At 49.9% G+C, this 17,394-nt stretch overlaps 6 protein-coding genes across 6 annotated transcripts; 5 read left to right on the top strand and 1 right to left on the bottom strand.

Annotated features, from left to right (window-relative positions):
* Positions 1 to 754: 754 nt before the first annotated feature.
* On the top strand, positions 755 to 2,987 carry FTJAE_11261 (f-box and WD-40 domain protein; the record flags this gene model as incomplete). The annotated part of the gene is made up of 5 exons (XM_037344186.1): positions 755 to 1,222; positions 1,283 to 1,890; positions 1,940 to 2,302; positions 2,350 to 2,698; positions 2,751 to 2,987. 5 exons carry the CDS (start codon positions 755 to 757, stop codon positions 2,985 to 2,987), a joined length of 2,025 nt encoding a protein of 674 aa, XP_037201693.1.
* A 1,105-nt stretch (positions 2,988 to 4,092) lies between these two features.
* On the top strand, positions 4,093 to 5,539 carry FTJAE_11260 (pyruvate dehydrogenase E1 component subunit alpha; the record flags this gene model as incomplete). Its single annotated transcript, XM_037344185.1, has 4 exons — positions 4,093 to 4,224; positions 4,337 to 4,470; positions 4,526 to 4,980; positions 5,031 to 5,539. The coding sequence occupies 4 exons, from the start codon at positions 4,093 to 4,095 to the stop codon at positions 5,537 to 5,539; spliced, it is 1,230 nt and encodes a 409-aa protein (XP_037201692.1).
* Positions 5,540 to 6,167: 628 nt separating this feature from the next.
* Positions 6,168 to 9,018, top strand: FTJAE_11259 (DNA ligase 1; the record flags this gene model as incomplete). Its single annotated transcript, XM_037344183.1, has 5 exons — positions 6,168 to 6,223; positions 6,271 to 6,422; positions 6,472 to 7,612; positions 7,660 to 8,428; positions 8,482 to 9,018. The coding sequence occupies 5 exons, from the start codon at positions 6,168 to 6,170 to the stop codon at positions 9,016 to 9,018; spliced, it is 2,655 nt and encodes an 884-aa protein (XP_037201691.1).
* A 638-nt stretch (positions 9,019 to 9,656) lies between these two features.
* On the bottom strand, positions 9,657 to 12,650 carry FTJAE_11258 (chloride channel 3; the record flags this gene model as incomplete). The annotated part of the gene is made up of 5 exons (XM_037344182.1): positions 9,657 to 10,982; positions 11,039 to 11,224; positions 11,282 to 11,539; positions 11,595 to 11,747; positions 11,808 to 12,650. 5 exons carry the CDS (start codon positions 12,648 to 12,650, stop codon positions 9,657 to 9,659), a joined length of 2,766 nt encoding a protein of 921 aa, XP_037201690.1.
* An 859-nt stretch (positions 12,651 to 13,509) lies between these two features.
* Positions 13,510 to 15,494, top strand: FTJAE_11257 (uncharacterized protein; the record flags this gene model as incomplete). Its single annotated transcript, XM_037344181.1, has 3 exons — positions 13,510 to 13,877; positions 13,925 to 14,231; positions 14,283 to 15,494. The coding sequence occupies 3 exons, from the start codon at positions 13,510 to 13,512 to the stop codon at positions 15,492 to 15,494; spliced, it is 1,887 nt and encodes a 628-aa protein (XP_037201689.1).
* A 414-nt stretch (positions 15,495 to 15,908) lies between these two features.
* On the top strand, positions 15,909 to 17,345 carry FTJAE_11256 (Mercuric reductase; the record flags this gene model as incomplete). Its single annotated transcript, XM_037344180.1, has 1 exon — positions 15,909 to 17,345. One exon carries the CDS (start codon positions 15,909 to 15,911, stop codon positions 17,343 to 17,345), a length of 1,437 nt encoding a protein of 478 aa, XP_037201688.1.
* Positions 17,346 to 17,394: the final 49 nt, after the last annotated feature.

Here is a 17,394-nt window from a genome sequence, read left to right as displayed (position 1 = left end):
CACAAACTTCCATACCCGGCCTTGCCAGCTCAACTCAGGAGATATCCTTGTGCCGGTCACGTCGACAGCCGACATAATCATAGGCTGTCAGAAAGAAAAAGACACCCAAACGAAAAGGCAGGCAAAGGCAAGGGAATCGCTACAACCTAACGAGGCCCTGAACTGTACTGCAACCAATGCCGTTTAGCGCCTCTTGGATCCCGCCATCGTCCTTGGCCTGCATCCGACCGACGCGCCAGGTCATCAGCCAGTCCCAGGCTCATTCTGTCCCAGAACAAACACAGGCGTTCCCGTCCCGCTCTGGACGTGTTAGGTACTGACTGCACTGCACTGTACCGGTACGGCACCGTACCGCCTGTCCGTCGGCTCTCTCCACTATCTCATCCTCTAGTGACTATCGCCATTCACCGTTGGTTTCTGCTTCCTGCACCCTTTCCCTTTTTTCAATATCTGCACCTAATTCTGTTCAAAGCCAACACAACATTCTTATACCGAGTCTTTTGCGCCATTATAAGCGAACCGCTCCATTATACATGTGCTGACATCCTCCTCGAATTGTTGGCAGAGGCCTCGTACGGCTTGCTTTTCTGTTTTCCCCACTCACGATCCATCGTCGGCCTCCCCTCGATATCAGCCGCCGTTGTCACTCAAGTAACCCACCTCTATCAACCGAAGTTGTTGATCCTCCTCAAAAACCGTTTCAAAGTCTATATTCCAACAAACATCGACATCTTGGAGGGCGACGACCCGGGTCATGGCCGGCTACCAACGACCCATGAGTTTTTCCGAAAGACGAGGAAGCGCCCTCAGTGACGACTTGACCCTCGGCACATCGACGAATCCCATGGTTAACCACCGCTTGGAAAAGCTGCCTCAGCAGCAACGGCACTTGCGTGGACCTCCTACTCCTAGCATGTCTACACCCGCCGCGGACTTTGATCAACAACTCACTGGCTCACCTCCACCGCCTCCCACACCTGCTGCGTCTCCGGGACCTTCGCACTTCCAACCAGATTGGAGTGATGCGGCTGACGACGAAGACTTCTTTCTCGCAAAAGTCCGACAACACTTCAAAAACTGTTCTGGTCCTCAGAGGACTCGAGTCCTCGCCGATCTGTTGAACCTCTGTACCAGCCAGCAATTGAGTTTCGTTCACCAATTTGTCAGCCCTTTACTGAAAAAGGACCCATTTACAAGTCTGCCAGACGAACTGTGTCTTCGGGTAAGGATCATTCCTAAATCGTTTTCCCCCTAGATTTGGTGGTCTTACTCACATGTGCAGATATTATCTTTCATCGATGACCCAAAAGTTTTAGCACGAGCCTCGCAAGTTTCCAAACGATGGCGAGATCTCCTTAGCGACGACATGACATGGAAGAATCTATGTGTCAAACACGACTACGGCCGCCGACTATCCGAGGTCTACACACATGCACCTAGTTTCTCATCAAGACCATCAGTACTGGCTTTGCATGGACTCGATGCCGACATGGCCAGCAGCAGCAGTTTCCCAGGCGCGCGCCCTTATTCCTACGCCTCAGGGACCCGATCGTTCGAGGGCTCGAATGCCTCAGGTCGACCCAGGTTACGGACTTACAAGTCCCACTTCAAGCAGAGATATCTTGTTGAAGCTGCTTGGCGATCCGGCGGTACTAGCACAACGCGGAATATTACCCAAGAGGGGGGTGTCGTCACAAGCCTGCATCTGACGCCCAAGTACATCATTGTGGCACTTGATAATGCCAAGATTCATGTGTTCGATACTGAGGGAGACTCGCAACGCACCCTGCAGGGACATGTTATGGGTGTCTGGGCCATGGTGCCCTGGGATGATACTCTGGTCAGTGGAGGCTGCGATCGCGATGTGAGAGTATGGAACCTCAAGACTGGGTAAGTTGAGAGCCATCATCAGTCTCGATCATTTGCTGACAGGATATAGTGCCTGTTTACACACCTTGCGAGGTCACACGTCGACAGTCAGGTGCTTGAAAATGGCCGATGCAAACACGGCAATTTCTGGATCCCGGGATACCACCCTAAGAATCTGGGATATCCGAACCGGTCTTTGCAAAAACGTTCTTGTTGGCCATCAGTCCAGTGTTCGTTGTCTCGAGATCAAGGGAGACATTGTCGTATCCGGTAGCTATGATACTTTCGCTCGAGTCTGGAGCATTTCCGAGGGCCGTTGCCTTCAAACGTTACAGGGCCATTTTAGTCAAATTTATGCCATTGCGTTTGATGGTAAGCGAGTCGTGACGGGTAGTCTGGATACCAACGTGAGAATTTGGGATCCGACTTCTGGGTATGTCTCTCTTCGAACTACAGATAACAGCTACTAACAATCGGAAGTGAGTGCCTGGCTATTCTCCAGGGTCACACATCCCTCGTTGGACAGCTTCAGATGCGCGGTGACACCTTAGTTACTGGTGGATCAGATGGATCGGTTAGAGTTTGGTCACTGAAAGAAATGTGTCCGATCCACCGTCTCGCAGCTCACGATAACAGCGTCACCAGTCTGCAATTTGATGATACTCGAGTCGTGAGTGGTGGCAGTGATGGTCGAGTTAAGATCTGGGACCTCAAAACTGGACATCTCGTTCGCGAACTCATCGCGCAAGGTGAAGCTGTCTGGCGTGTTGCCTTCGAAGATGAGAAGTGTGTTGCGTTGGCCCTGAGACACGGTCGTACAGTCATGGAGGTAAGTCGATATTGGACGAGGGCCGACAATGCTCTAAGACTGACTCTGATAGGTGTGGTCGTTCTCACCACCCGAAGATATGCTATATGACCGACCACTCTCGCTTCAACAGCGTGTACTGGAGGATGACCCGAATCGCCCACTGAGCGCCATGGCTATCGACTATCGTACTTCACAACAGACTTTGGCCAGTCCTAGCCAAGACGCTTTAATCCAGGATGTCGAGATGAACGACGCTGGCCCTTCAACTGCCCCGCTGCAGGGCGGTACGTTCTTTCATGACGACTGAGCTGGGAGTTTGGTGATGTCAACGATGGCCCTGCGTCAGCCATTGTGATATGACATCGGCGAGCACCAGTGTTTCCAGCGTAACCCGATTTTGTGGATTCAACATTTAGTATCGAAGACGGATCCGGTCATCCGCACTGCATTGCACTATACTCTTTCTTCGAATTGTTGTAGAGGCGCCAAGGGATTTTGAAAGCATGTTTTGGGCGTTGCTGCATCACCACCAGTTCACAGAATATGTTAGTTATGGACGGATGATTATGCGAATTTGCATGGGAGTATGATAGCATGAAACAAGGGGTTATGGGAAACTGGAGCCACGGAAACGGAATACGGAGTTGCATCTCAAGGCGGCTCGGACTATATAAGAAGTCGATGTCAACGTTCTGGTTTTTTGACATTGATCGTTATCTTCATCATAATACCACATCGACAGCGCATGTATAGAACGATTAGAGATTAGCCCAGTAATGTTGGGTTCCACCAATAAAACCTGTCAATTCTTTGTTTTCTTGCTTTCATTTCGGAGCTACTCTGTAGGTATGAGTGATAAAATGCCATCATGGGCCATGTTTTCGTTCCTGGGAGGTCAAATCGTTGAGCCCGAATATTTCCAGGGACTGACTGAAAGTACTAATGTACCTTATGTACCTCAGCAAGGGACTTCTGACCTCCACCAGCAAAACCTCTTGTCGTGGCTCGGAGGTAGAAGGGACGATGTGGATAGAGCCCCACATCGGCGAGAATTACACCGACGAAGTGGTGTGTCACTTAGACAGTCTTGTATGGAGCAGAAAGATGGTCAAGAGGTGGTCTTTTGATAATCGGAAGACGTCTAGGGACATCTATCAAACATCGTCGATGTATATATGTCCTCGGAGAAGATTATCTCTCCAATTGGACTGTCTGGAGGCATTCAAAGAGAAGGTCAGCATGTATATATCACGTGACTGCTAAGCCTATTCAGGACTAGACCTACCAACAATTGGAAACCAAGCTCAACGCTCTGCCGCTCAACAGCGACTTTTTCTGAGCTCCATCCAGCCAAGTCGCAGTTATCAACTCGACAACGTCCTGATCCCTCAGCTCAATTCTCCATATCCACGATGTTGTCTCGAGCTCTCCGTCTCCCCAGGGCTGTGCCTATGCGCACCAAGTTCGCCGCTCCCGCTTTCACTGCCATTCGCTCTGTCACCACTGATGCCGCTTCGGCGTCCCTGAGCCACTCAGTCCCCAAGGTGAGAAAATGCGCACTTTCCGTCCCGCAAGGGTCCTTCGGAATACCCTCGCCCGACACCTCGCCCTCCGCAATGCGCCCACGAATCATCACTAACTCTTCGACTGCTGCAGTCCGATGACGAGCCTTTCTCTGTTAACCTCAGCGATGAGAGCTTCGAGACCTACGAGCTGGACCCCCCTCCTTACACCCTGGAGGTGACCAAGAAGGAGTTGAAGGACATGTACCGCGAGATGGTCATCACCCGGTATGCAACACCATCCCCCACGATCTCAATACGGCATTTACTGATAATCCCGCAGACAGATGGAGATGGCGGCCGATCGTCTGTACAAGGAGAAGAAGATTCGTGGTTTCTGCCACTTGTCTACCGGACAGGAGGCTGTTGCCGTTGGTATTGAGCATGCCATCACCAAGGAGGACGATATTATCACCGCTTACCGATGCCACGGCTATGCCTTGATGCGTGGTGCTACCGTTCGATCCATCATTGGTGAGCTGCTTGGCCGACGTGAGGGTATCTCCTATGGCAAGGGTGGTTCCATGCACATGTTCGCTAAGAGCTTCTACGGCGGTAACGGTATCGTCGGTGCTCAGGTTCCCGTTGGTGCCGGCCTTGCCTTTGCTCACAAGTACAATGGCAACAAGAACGCTTCTATTATCCTCTATGGTGATGGTGCTAGCAACCAGGGTCAGGTCTTTGAGGCTTTCAACATGGCCAAGCTCTGGAACCTTCCTGCCCTCTTTGGCTGCGAGAGTAAGTCAATATCATAAGAACGAGCCAGAGCACTACTGACAACTCCACAGACAACAAATACGGTATGGGTACCGCTGCTGCTCGTTCTTCCGCTTTGACCGACTACTACAAGCGTGGACAGTACATCCCCGGTCTGAAGGTCAACGGTATGGATGTTCTTGCCGTCAAGGCCGCCGTTAAGTACGGCAAGGAGTGGACTGCTGCCGACAAGGGGCCTCTCGTCCTCGAGTACGTCACCTACCGCTATGGAGGTCACTCCATGTCTGATCCCGGTACCACCTACCGAACCCGTGAGGAGATTCAGCGCATGCGATCCACCAACGATCCCATTGCTGGACTCAAGCAGAAGATTCTGGACTGGGAGATCACAAGTGAGGAGGAGCTCAAGAAGATTGACAAGGAGGCTCGTGCCCACGTTAACGAGGAGGTTGCTGCTGCTGAGGCCATGGCCGCTCCTGAGCCCAAGCCTGAGATTCTGTTTGAGGATATCTACGTTCGTGGATCCGAGCCCGAGTACATCCGTGGCCGTATTCCCGAGGAGAACCACTACTTCCAGTAGAGGAATTGAGCGCGAGGCCGTACCACCATAATGATTTGAGCACTTGTTGCTTGCTGTAATATACATCCATGATCTATCTAGAAAGAGGCCTGGCATGGTCCGAAAATGGAGAAGGGCGAGGACCCAGGATTGCTTTTTTCGTGTTACTCATGGATGTCTCTTTGTCCTGCTGTGGTTTTATATCAACGTCTTTCTCAGAGTTAGAGCCAATAACGAAAGAAATCATCCAATATCATAATATTTGGCGAGGTCTCGGCCTATCTCCCCCGAGACAGACAACAAGAGCTTGCAGGGGACCCCTCTAACAATTAATTAACGCGCGCTAATAAATTTGATCGACGCCTTACCGAACATGGGAATAGCCGGGTGCACGTCCTGCCTTACTAGGCAACCGAGTCACGTGGAGCAGGCATCTCGCGCGTTCTGGTCGCACCTACCCTCGCGAATGGTAGCTAATTAACGCGACAGGTTGCCTAGCGGGCGCGTCATGCTACTCAGTGTCAGGTCAACTCGCGGGCTCACAATTGCCCCTCTCTTTTTACAAAACACTTCCAGATTATCATCACGACCTGTAAACCGTTACTCTTTGTGCTCGTTTCGTTTGTTTTTCACATCAATCCCAGGCATCATGGCCCCAAAACAGGCGACACTCGGGTATGTCAAGTCCGGACAGAGCACAATCGGGTGTGTGGAGGGACAACTAGAATCTAAAGACTCGATCACTGACCAAGGCCAATTGCTAACTACAGGAAGTTCTTTGGGGCAAAAGGTGCGCCTCCCCAACAGACAAAGCTCTCCTTCAGCAGCAAACCCAAAAAAGAAGAAGTGAAGAACGAAGAGGAGGCTGACATGAAGGTCAAATCAGGCTCCGATTCTGAGAAAGGTATTTTGCTACTTCCTTGAAATCCTAAGGTATTCTAAATATGGATCAGAAACAAAGAAGCGAGCAAGGTCAGAAGACAAGCCCAAACCCGAGCCTACGCCCATTAAGAAAGAGGAAGTCGATGACGAGAGTGATGGACCTGTCACCAAGCGAGCACGACGAAGTCGAAAGCGAATTGAGGAAGATGACGAGGAGATGACTGAAGAAATCGTCAAGAAGGAGACACATGCATCCCCCAAGAAGTCAAATGTCGCAAGCATACCCCCAAAAGTCAAGTCGCCCAAGAGGTCAAAGGCAACCCCCAAAGCGAAGGCGGCCAAAGAACCAACTCCCGAGGAGAACGACGATTCTGCCAAAGAAGAGGCATCGACAGCTTCAGCTTCAGAAGCCGAGCTTGACGACGAGGCAGATGTCGATGATAAGCCTGAGGTTGCTGCCAAGGCTCGCGAGAAGGTCCAGACAAAGTTCAAGTCCAAGACGAAAGACCCCTATCCTGACTGGAAGCCCGGCACCCCTGTTCCGTATGCGGCCCTGTGTACAACTTTCTCTCTTGTGGAAATGACCACCAAAAGATTAATTATCATGGAGCACTGTTCTCTGTTCCTTCGCCAGGTCATGCGCCTGACCCCTGAGGATCTATTACCTACAGTCTTATTAATGATCAACAAATTGGCTCCTGACTACGCTGGCATCGAGCTTGGTATCGGCGAGTCGTTGATCATGAAGGCTATCGGCGAGACGACCGGGCGAAGTCTCCAGGTGATTAAGGCTGATCAGAAAGAAATTGGTGATCTTGGACTGGTGGCTGTAAAGAGTCGATCAACTCAGCGCACTATGTTCAAGCCCAAGGCTTTGACTATCAGGGGTGTGCATCAAGGCCTAATGAATATCGCCACTGTCACTGGCAACGGTGCTCAGGGGCGCAAGGTGGATGGTATCAAGAAGCTTCTTGCTGCAGCTGATGCCAACTCCACCGGTAAAGTCGATATTACCAAGGACAAGGGAGGTCCCAGTGAAGCCAAATTTATCATTCGATTCCTGGAAGGAAAGTTGAGACTTGGTCTGGCTGAGAGAACCGTTCTTGTTTCTTTGGCGCAAGCTATTGTTGCCCACGAAGCAGATGCCAAGGGTAAGGTCCCTAGCACCTCGGATCTTGAGAAGGGTGAATCAATTCTCAAGACTGTCTACAGGTAAGCCACGTGGACCACTGTTGATGATACGTACTCACAAAATACAGTGAACTTCCGAGCTACGACGTGATTATTCCTGCAATGCTAGAACACGGGATCATGAAGCTTCGAGAAAATTGCAAGCTCCGACCTGGTGTACCTTTGAAGCCTATGCTGGCCAAGCCAACTAAGGCCATTACTGAAGTACTCGATCGCTTCGAAGGACAAACCTTCACCTGTGAGTATAAGTATGATGGCGAAAGAGCACAAATCCATTATGTGGCAAAGGATGCACCCCAAGAACTAAGCGAAGCGAGTCAAGGCGCCGCCAAGGAGGCTGCTGCTGGTGTTGCTAGCATCTTTTCCAGAAACTCTGAAGATCTCTCCCGAAAGTATCCCGATATCCTTGCCAAACTCCATACCTGGGTCAAGCCGGATACCAAGAGCTTTGTCCTGGATTGTGAGACAGTGGCTTGGGATGTTGATGAGAAGAAAGTGCTGCCCTTCCAGCAACTCATGACACGCAAGAAGAAGGATGTCAAGGTTGAGGATGTCAAGGTCAAGGTTTGCGTATTTGCATTTGATCTCTTGTACCTCAATGGAGAGGCTGTTGTTGAAAAGGCACTGCGTGAACGACGTGAGCTTCTCGAAACCGCGTTTAATCCTGTAGAAGGCGAGTTTTCCTTCGCTACGCACATGAATGGCCAAGAACTGGATGAGATCCAGGTTTTCCTCGACGAAAGTGTCAAGGCATCATGCGAGGGTCTGATGGTCAAAATGCTGGATGGAACTGAGAGTGGATATGAGCCCAGTAAGCGAAGTCGAAACTGGCTCAAGGTAAGACTTGGAAACTGCATTACTAGAATCTGTATGACTGACTGCTATCATAGATCAAGAAGGATTACCTCTCCGGCGTCGGTGATTCACTGGATCTTGTTGTTTTGGGCGCATACTACGGCAAAGGCAAACGTACATCTGTTTACGGTGCATTCCTTCTGGCCTGTTACAACCCCAACTCGGAGACATACGAAACTGTGTGCAATATTGGAACTGGCTTCTCAGAGCAGGTCTTGGAGGATCTCCACACCCAACTCTCTGAGATTACCATTGACAGGCCTAAGCCTTTTTACTCCCACTCTCCTGGCGGTCAACACCAACCTGATGTCTGGTTTGAGCCTCGGTATGTCTGGGAAGTCAAGACAGCCGATTTGACCCTCAGTCCACGGTACAAGGCCAGTGCTAAGGAAGGTGTCGACCCGTCAGGAAACAAGGGCATCAGCCTTCGATTCCCTCGCTTCATCCGTGTGCGAGATGATAAGAAAGCTGATGCTGCCACGACAAGTCGCCAGGTTGCTGAAATGTATCGCAAACAGGAGAGCGTGACAAAGAACAAGGGTCCCTCTGTTGACGATGACTTTGAGTATTAGATTTAATGTTGTTCTCTTTGGCTTTCTCAGAGGAGAAGTTTATGCATCGGCTGGTATGTTGCTGCTCCGGCGTTGGTCTCATACTATATCAGGATTGCAATCAAGCATGGGAGTTGCACCTTGACGGAAAAATTAGGGGCAATATTGACCTGAACATTACTTCATGATAATTCAAGCAATTTTACGACCAGTACTCAGGTATCATCTAGTGTCTTGTGTCCTGGCGTGTAGTTTTTGGTTGCAAATAAGGGTAACACTTTTGGCGAGCTGAATAATGTCTGTTATGCTTTAGGGAATAGAGAACAGATTTACGAAGCTTAGCTACAAGTTATTTAGATGCACTGGGCCTATCTTAAGTATACTGTTCTCCCTTGGCATATGATGCTACAAGAGATAAGCACATCTCGTAATAAAGCCCGAAGCGCATGATATCACATAATAATGGTTCATTTTGGAGACTGAGGAGAAGTTAGTAATATTTCGGGATAGATTTGGACGAAGCGTGGAATTGCGAACACACAGATATATATATAGATATATTGATAGCCTATCAAGAATAGCAAACCCGTCTATATGATCAAAACCAATATACCCACGATCAATCATATATGACCCAGCATTAAATCTACAGGCTCCTTTTATAACATTGGTTCTTCCCCTTGTATGCTATCCCCATCATCGGCACCATCGCCTTGTAATAATCCACTACTTTCACCGCCGCCATTGTCATCTGCTATCCTGTCTGTAACGCCAGTCTCATGACTAGCACCGCCGGGTGCCAGACCCATAGTGCGGCGTGTCTCTTCGGCACCATTGAGGACATACCAGACGTCCTTCTTCGTCAACAAGCCCTGTAGAACACCGCGATCGCTGAAGAGAAGATATCTCAGGCCGAGCTTTTGGAAATATGTAGCGACAAGGTGAAGACTTGTATGCGAAGCCCGGGTAAGCGGTGTTTGGTCCATCCAGGGGCGAAGATCCAGGGTCGTACGTGGATCTGCCATGGGCTGGTGAGAGAAAAAGGCTTCAGTCTCAGGGGGCAGCAAACGAGGCGCTTGCGTTGAGGCCGAGAGATTATATGCCAGCTCGGCACGAGAGATATATCCAAGAAGAATGGCTTCTCGGGGATCTGATATGACAGGGAAACCGCGGTATGGGTGCATCTCGAGGATAGTGGCGAGAGATGCGATGGTGTGACCTGTGGCAGTAAGAACTACAAGATCCTCGATGCGAGTCATGACTTGAGAAGCTGGGATGTCAGGAATAGATTCGTTGTTCTCACTATTGTCGAGAAAGGGATACTCGTTGAAGTGAATCCACGATTCGTAGATACCGCGACGAGAGAAAGCATCGCCCACCCACTTTGATATCATGACAGCGATCATAATGGGGAGAACATAGGTGAGGGCGCCCGTGAGCTCAAACATGATGACGACAATAGAGACGGTCAAGCGGGTTACTCCAGCAAGAGATGCTGCTGCTCCGACGATGGCGTATGTCCCTGGTGTGACGCAGGGTATATCAGGTTCGCATGAGCCAAATAAGAAGAATCCAGGGTGATTGGTAACCCAAATCTCCATGATGATACCGACAGCGCGGCCTGTCAAGGCACCTATGGCCATAGAAGGGAGAATGATTCCGGCGGGAATCTGGAGACCGAATGTGACAGCGGCGAGGAAGAAGCCCAATACAGATGCAAAGACTAGGAGAACAATGGTCCTGGCCGAAGCAGCTCCTGTTCTACAGAGGCCGATGGGGTCGTCAAGAACCTGTGAGCATTCTGAAAAGAGGTTGGAGACGAGCTCAGTCGTCTGCACCTTCATGTAGAAGTTGGGGTAGTTGATGAGGGCTGTGAAGAAGGCCACGATGAGAACTTGGACGATAGGGCCTGGAATCCATCGGTTCGATTTCTTCCACCGAGCAATAGCCATGTTGAGTCTTATGAAGAGACCGCCATGTATGCCCTGGAGAGGAAACACTGTTAGTTACTTGTTCTGTCCGTACTTGATGTTGGACTTACACCCATGACGCCTAGTATGGCGTAGGGGAGCAGCTCGAAGCCATGCCATCCAATGCTGTAGTGAACCTGATACAAGACAAGCTTGCCAGATCGAAAGGGGTCGAAAGCCTGAAGAACGACTGCAGCAGTCATGGCACAGACAAAGCTCTGCCACATCGTCTTGTCTGGAAAGTAATAAGACAAAGTCTGTAAAGAGTTGGTATGTTAGTGTTGGTTGTAAGCCTGGGGCTAAGCATAACTGACCTCGAGACTGAATAAGACACCACCGATGGGGGAACCAAATGCAACTGAGACACCTGAAGCGGCAGCAGCCGAAAGAACCTCACGTTTGCGGGCTAATAGCGTTAGCTGATGAAAACCGACTGCATCATAGGGAAGCTCTCTACCTTCATTGTCATTGATGTTGCGGAACAATTTCGTAAATACGTTGGCGCAACAGCAAGCAACATGAATTAGGGGGCCTTCTTTGCCCAACCACATGCCTGATGCAACAGCAAGAGCCTGTGATGGTGTCAGCAACGAGCTGGTAAAGCAGTATAGGCTTGACTTGACTAACAAGACCAAGAGACTTGATGATGAGTGTCCAGAGTCCAAGGAACCGTCGAATAACGAAGCCCCCCAGAACAGTCTTGATTTCTGGAATACCACTGTGTTTTGCGTAGATGGCATATTCTTGGACGAGAAGGGCTGCGACATATGCAAACAGCATCTTCCAATTGTTAGCCATATGAGGTATTAGAAGCTACGGGGTTCCGTCGAGTGTACATACCGCGAAAGAAATGAAGAAGAAATACTCGACGAACCACTTGCCACCTTTTGAATGGACTCCCAGGGCGTCGCCCCAAGTCTTCCAACCGTCGCATTTGGAGCCTTGGTCATAGCCATAACAGCAGAAGGCCTTGTTTAGGTAAAAATGACCTCCCTCTGGACCACTGGCGCAGTATCCTTCCTTCAAATCTCCAAGCCAATCGGTCGTGACGTTGATGACAGCAGCAACAGTGCCTACAAGCATACCCGTCAAGAGCAGGACGATCCAGACTTGGCTGGCATCAATGAGGCGTCGCACATAACCTATAACCCCAGACGCACTCGAGTATAGCATGCGCAACCTCTGGCGCTCTTTTGTGTATTCGAAGATCCAATCGATGGCCGTAAGATCCTCGTAACCGACTCGACGCCCTGGTCCCTCGACATACCAATCATGTGGCACACCATCCTTGGAAGCTTCGTTGAATATGACAGTCTCAGGGCGCGGGGGGGTATTAGAGCTTGGATAAACAGCTGGAGACGGTCCTCTCGAGGAGGCATGCGGTCGTGAACCTGTGATGGCGGAGAGAAGTCGAGAGGGCGCAGACCAGAACGAGGGCCCCTGTCTGCGTTTAAAGGTCATGGGCGCACCCAGATTGCTCTGAAGCGGATCGTCGCCGAGCACATGATCTCGGTCGCGAGACCTTCCCCGGCCGCTGTCATCGCTGGCGTCGTCGTGAAGGAAATCGAGCTCGTCGCGATCGTCGGCATTGGAGTTTGGAGTATGCGATGAGGACGAAGCGGCGGAAGCAGAGGCAGAAGCGGAAGCGAAGGCGTAGGGGTCGTTTTGAGACGCTCCAGACATGATGCGGCTCATGACATTGTGATCATGCGGTGTAAGAGCTCACAGCTGGCACAGAGTCTTTGGTTTGTGAGAGGTTTGAAAGGGAGAGTCGAGATAAAGTTAGATACGAGGTTGTTGGTGTCCATTTCAAGTGCGCTATTGACTCGGAGAGTTCAGTGGAGGACACGGAATGGCTACAGTTGGTCTGGTTGGCTGTTGTAGGGTTTGTATTGCCTAAAACGTCGACTCGACCAGCTGAAAACATTGGATCCAATGCATCAGTAACTTAGATGGTGTCGGGTGGTTTAGGTTGTTTATAGCTGAGACAAGCAAGAGTCTCAAGAAATATTGAAACATTCTGGGCTATTATTGTCTCGAGTTGCATTTTTGAGGCTCAAGTTTAATTACTACCTAAACCAATTTCCTGGTCTCGCGAAGATCTTGGCTTTCATTGTCCTTGCCTTGAAACACTTATTTATGCAAGATTCACAATAGACTAGCAGTATATGATACTACGAAACGATATGCTCAGGTCTCGGTGATAATTAGGATTTATTTATCGTCAAAATAAATTCGTTCATATGGCCCCTTCTATGGTCTAAATGTTGGAGGTTTCTAGAATTCATTCATCTACCAAGGCACGGAGGGGAATTTATAGAATAGTGGGACCCAACAGAGTTGTTGCAAGTCAAGTCCATTAATATTGACCTTACATGTACATGTGCTCTTCTCATCTTAGGTAGTTAGCAACTATTCTCATATACAACCAAGTCTTCATCTTCATCAAGAAACTCGATCTTGTTGCAGTCGACGTACGGAAACTACAGCTCAGTCGGTATTTCGAACTCAACTCATTACTACAAAATAGGTAGAGACCAAGATGGCTGAGAATACAACAAGTACTGCTTCTCAACCTACAGACATCAACAAGATACAGTCACTTCTCAAGGCCAAAGATGATACCCAAAGATTTGTTGGACTGGCCCTCCTAAAATCTCTTCTCGACACCTCAGAACAACTCCGCCAAGATGAGCAAACAGTTCAGGGCCTATGGTCCAGTCTCTCACCCAAGTTCCTCGACCGACTACTGCGCACAGGCTCAAAGCCTTCGACCCAGAATTCAAAAGACATGTTGGATTTGGCTGTATCTGTCCTGTACATTTTCTCCATTCTTCTTCCCGACCAGGCCAAGAGTGATGCCAAATTCATCAACAGGATCCCCTTGCTCGTCAATGCAGTTCTCTACAGGTATGAAGCCTCGGAAGGCCAAACCAGCAAACTAATGACTGTCTCAGCTCTGAAGATACCACAAGGCTAATACTTCAACTGCTACATACACTAGCAAGCTCACAGCAAGGAGCACAAGAGTTTATCAAGGTGGAAGACTTTAGCTCCCTTACCGAGATTGCTCCTAGCCATGCACAGGTTCTGGACATCTTTTGCTTTGCATGGCTCAATTCCATGACAACCACTGAAGATCCCGCGACGCTGGCGAGGCAGATTGACGACACGATTCAGAGTCTAGTCTCGTCATTCACTGGAACTGATGCTGTCACGCTTCTAGAGTTCCTTGGTTACTTTCTTCGGCATGCCAACTCTTCTGTGCGTTTTCCACGCCTTCTCCAAGAGAATCATCTAACCAATTTGCTCCAGATCCTTCCTCAGCATCCCAGGTGGCTCAAGGCAGTCGTTATCTATGTTCAAAACCTCGTCACAAGTAGGCCAGCACCTGAAGCCCGAGCGGCATATACCAATGCCACAGCCTCGATACTCCAAGCTTTCCCGTCCGAGGCACCAAAGTTGGTGTTTATCGATGACAAAAAGGATGACAAGGCCTTCTCATACCTACTCATCAACCTCCTACTCATCGATATTCGCTCTTCGGCTCCCACTCTTCTAGAACAGCTAAACAAGCCCGAGTATCCCAAAATCTCAACACGCCTCACTTCTGCATTCGACGTCATCTCAATCTTCATTGGATACCTCGTGCAGTGTTTGGAAGATGAGTCCATAGAAACCTTCTTCATGACCCCCGAGAACCTCCTTAAGCTTCGTAAGGGCATTTCCGAGACAATGTCGCTCACAGCGGAGTATCTTCGCGATCGATGGGATGCTTCTGTTGCCGGAGCCATGGGACTACATCCAGACGCTCGAACTGGCACGACAGATACATCAACTGGAGCCCACCACACGCTCGCTTGGGACTCAATGAGAGATAACGCTGACGATGATATGTTCATACTTTCAGCTGTGCGAGCATTGGCGCTCTGGCTGCGGGAAGAGGAGAATGATATCCTGCGGAAGGAGGCTACTGGTTTAATGGATATGTTTATGGATCTTTACAAATCCAGCTCTCAACATAAACTCGACTTCCGATCTCCTGTCCTCGTGGCTCTAGAGGGTGTGACTACGCTACCCCAAGGTCGCGAGCTGTTGCTCGCCAACGAAGGTTGGATAATTCTTACTCACGATCTGAACTCTATCCTGCAGCATGCCTCACGGACTTGCGGAGAGCAGGAGGCCGCTCGGGCTACAGACATCGTTCGAATTCTACTTCCAATAGTTGAGCAAGAATCCAATGGTGTTCCTGAAGCTTGGATGGATCTCATCACTTCAGTAGCAGCATGGGATATCCCTGATTCAGAGCTATCACCCCAGGTACAGGAGGCAGTAATCTCCTCTTTGCAACTTTGCTGTTCGGTGCTGGGGGTGGCGAACCGGGGCATGCGGCAGAGATACAAGCATTCTATTGCTGCTATCCATGGGATTGCGTCTCAACTTGCTAAGCAAGTCAACCATGATAACCCGGAGAGGGAAATGTTAGAAGATGTTCTCGCTACATTGGGTTCGTTAACGCAGGAATGATGACAACTACGGGGTAGCTTTTCGGGTGGTCTAATCTTGACACAACGCTCAGAGCTAAATGTTATGTGGAATAGATAGTGCTTATGTCAATACGTCAAGCGGTTAAGTACATCATGGTGTTCTGTCCTACCCCTCACGAGACTGCGGCATCCCCTTTGGCCAACAGTAACTTCATCAGTCACGCTGACGAAACTTGGGCGTTGCGTTGTAAGAGATGAATAAGCCACCCGCTTACATGGCGTTGAACGACGGTGCCTCGTATAAGAGGCTTCTATCTATACACTCTATTTAGCTGGTCTCTAAGTCCTGATGGAATCGAATCTCAATTGATAATCTTTGTTCATGAATCGTCTCGTTGGCCTATCGCGTCCAACTTCCATCAGTCAGTTTCTCAAGCGCCAACATCTTCATACAATGGCTACCCGCTACGACGTTATCGTCCTCGGCTCCGGTCAGAGTGGCAACCCAGTCGCCAAAGCCTTCGCCAATGCTGGTCGCAAAACGGCCGTGATTGAGCGCACGGCTCTGGGCGGCACTTGCGTCAACGTGGGATGCACGCCTACAAAGACCATGATCGCCTCTGGAAGAGCAGCCTACATGGCCAAACGTGGTAAAGACTATGGTGTACACGGAGGAAACGGTAAGGTTGAGATCGACATGGCTCGGGTAAGGCAGCGCAAGCGCGAAATCGTGGAGCAGTGGAACGCCGGCAGTGTCAGAGGTTTGAATGCAGCAGGTGTCGATGTGATCATGGGCGATGGTAGCTTTGTTGGTGAGAAGAAATTTAAAGTTTTGTTGAGCAATGGAGGCGAGAAAGAGGTCAGCGCCGATCAGATTTTCATCAACGTCGGTGAGAGGCCACTGAGGCCAGATATCAAAGGTCTCGACGATGTTGACCCAGCACGAGTACTCAACTCGACTACTATCATGGAACTGGGTGAGGTTCCACAGCGTCTTGTTGTGTTGGGCGGCGGGTATATCGGCCTTGAGTTTGGGCAGCTCTTTCGCCGCTTGGGCTCTGAAGTGACTGTTATTCAAAGGGCCAAGCAGCTTGTGCCCCGAGAAGACACTGACGTGGCGAAGTGTCTCCTGGATATCCTTCAACAGGATGGAATCACGGTTCATCTTTCGAGCACAGTGAGCTCGATCTCAGCTGCCAAGGACACAAAGACACCTTTCGCAGTGAGCATCAAGACCCCAGGAGGGGAGACAGAAGTTTCCGGAACACATCTTCTGCTGGCAACAGGCCGAGTGCCCAACACAGATAGCCTAAACCTCTCCAAAGTTGGCATCAAGACGACTCCTAGAGGCCACATTATTGTCGACGACAAACTCCAGAGCACGGCTTCAGATATCTACGCCATAGGAGACTGCCACGGAGGTGCTGCTTTCACACACATGTCCTACGATGATTCCCGCATTATCCGCACCAACCTCATTCCAGAAGCTATGTCATCCACAACTCCAGCCATGCCTACGACAAAGGCGTCGATCTCACGAGTTCTGACTCCTTATGTCATGTACACCGACCCACAGCTTGGCCATGTTGGGCTCCACGCTAGAGACCTCGCCAACAGTTCAAGGGAAGTGAAGACTGCCACGATGCCTATGAGTTATGTTGCAAGGGCGCTGGAGACAGCAGAGCCACGTGGTATGATGAAGGCGACTGTGGATGCAAAAACCGGTGAGATCTTGGGGTTCACATGTTTGGGTTTGGAAGGTGGTGAAATCATGTCGATTGTACAAACTGCTATGATGGGTAATTTGAAGTGGTGGGATTTGGAAGCAGCTGTTTATGCTCATCCGACTCTGGCCGAGAGTCTAAACAACCTGTGGGGGCACTGGGAATAGTTGATGTACCCGAGCATGACCATATATGGCAGATGTAGTATCAATATGA

The sequence above is a fragment of the Fusarium tjaetaba genome, assembly GCF_013396195.1.
Source record: "Fusarium tjaetaba strain NRRL 66243 chromosome Unknown NRRL66243_c0000277, whole genome shotgun sequence".
In the NCBI taxonomy this organism is placed as follows: domain Eukaryota; kingdom Fungi; phylum Ascomycota; class Sordariomycetes; order Hypocreales; family Nectriaceae; genus Fusarium; species Fusarium tjaetaba.
Note: the sequence above shows the minus strand (reverse complement) of the source record. Positions and strands in the feature narration are given on the sequence as shown.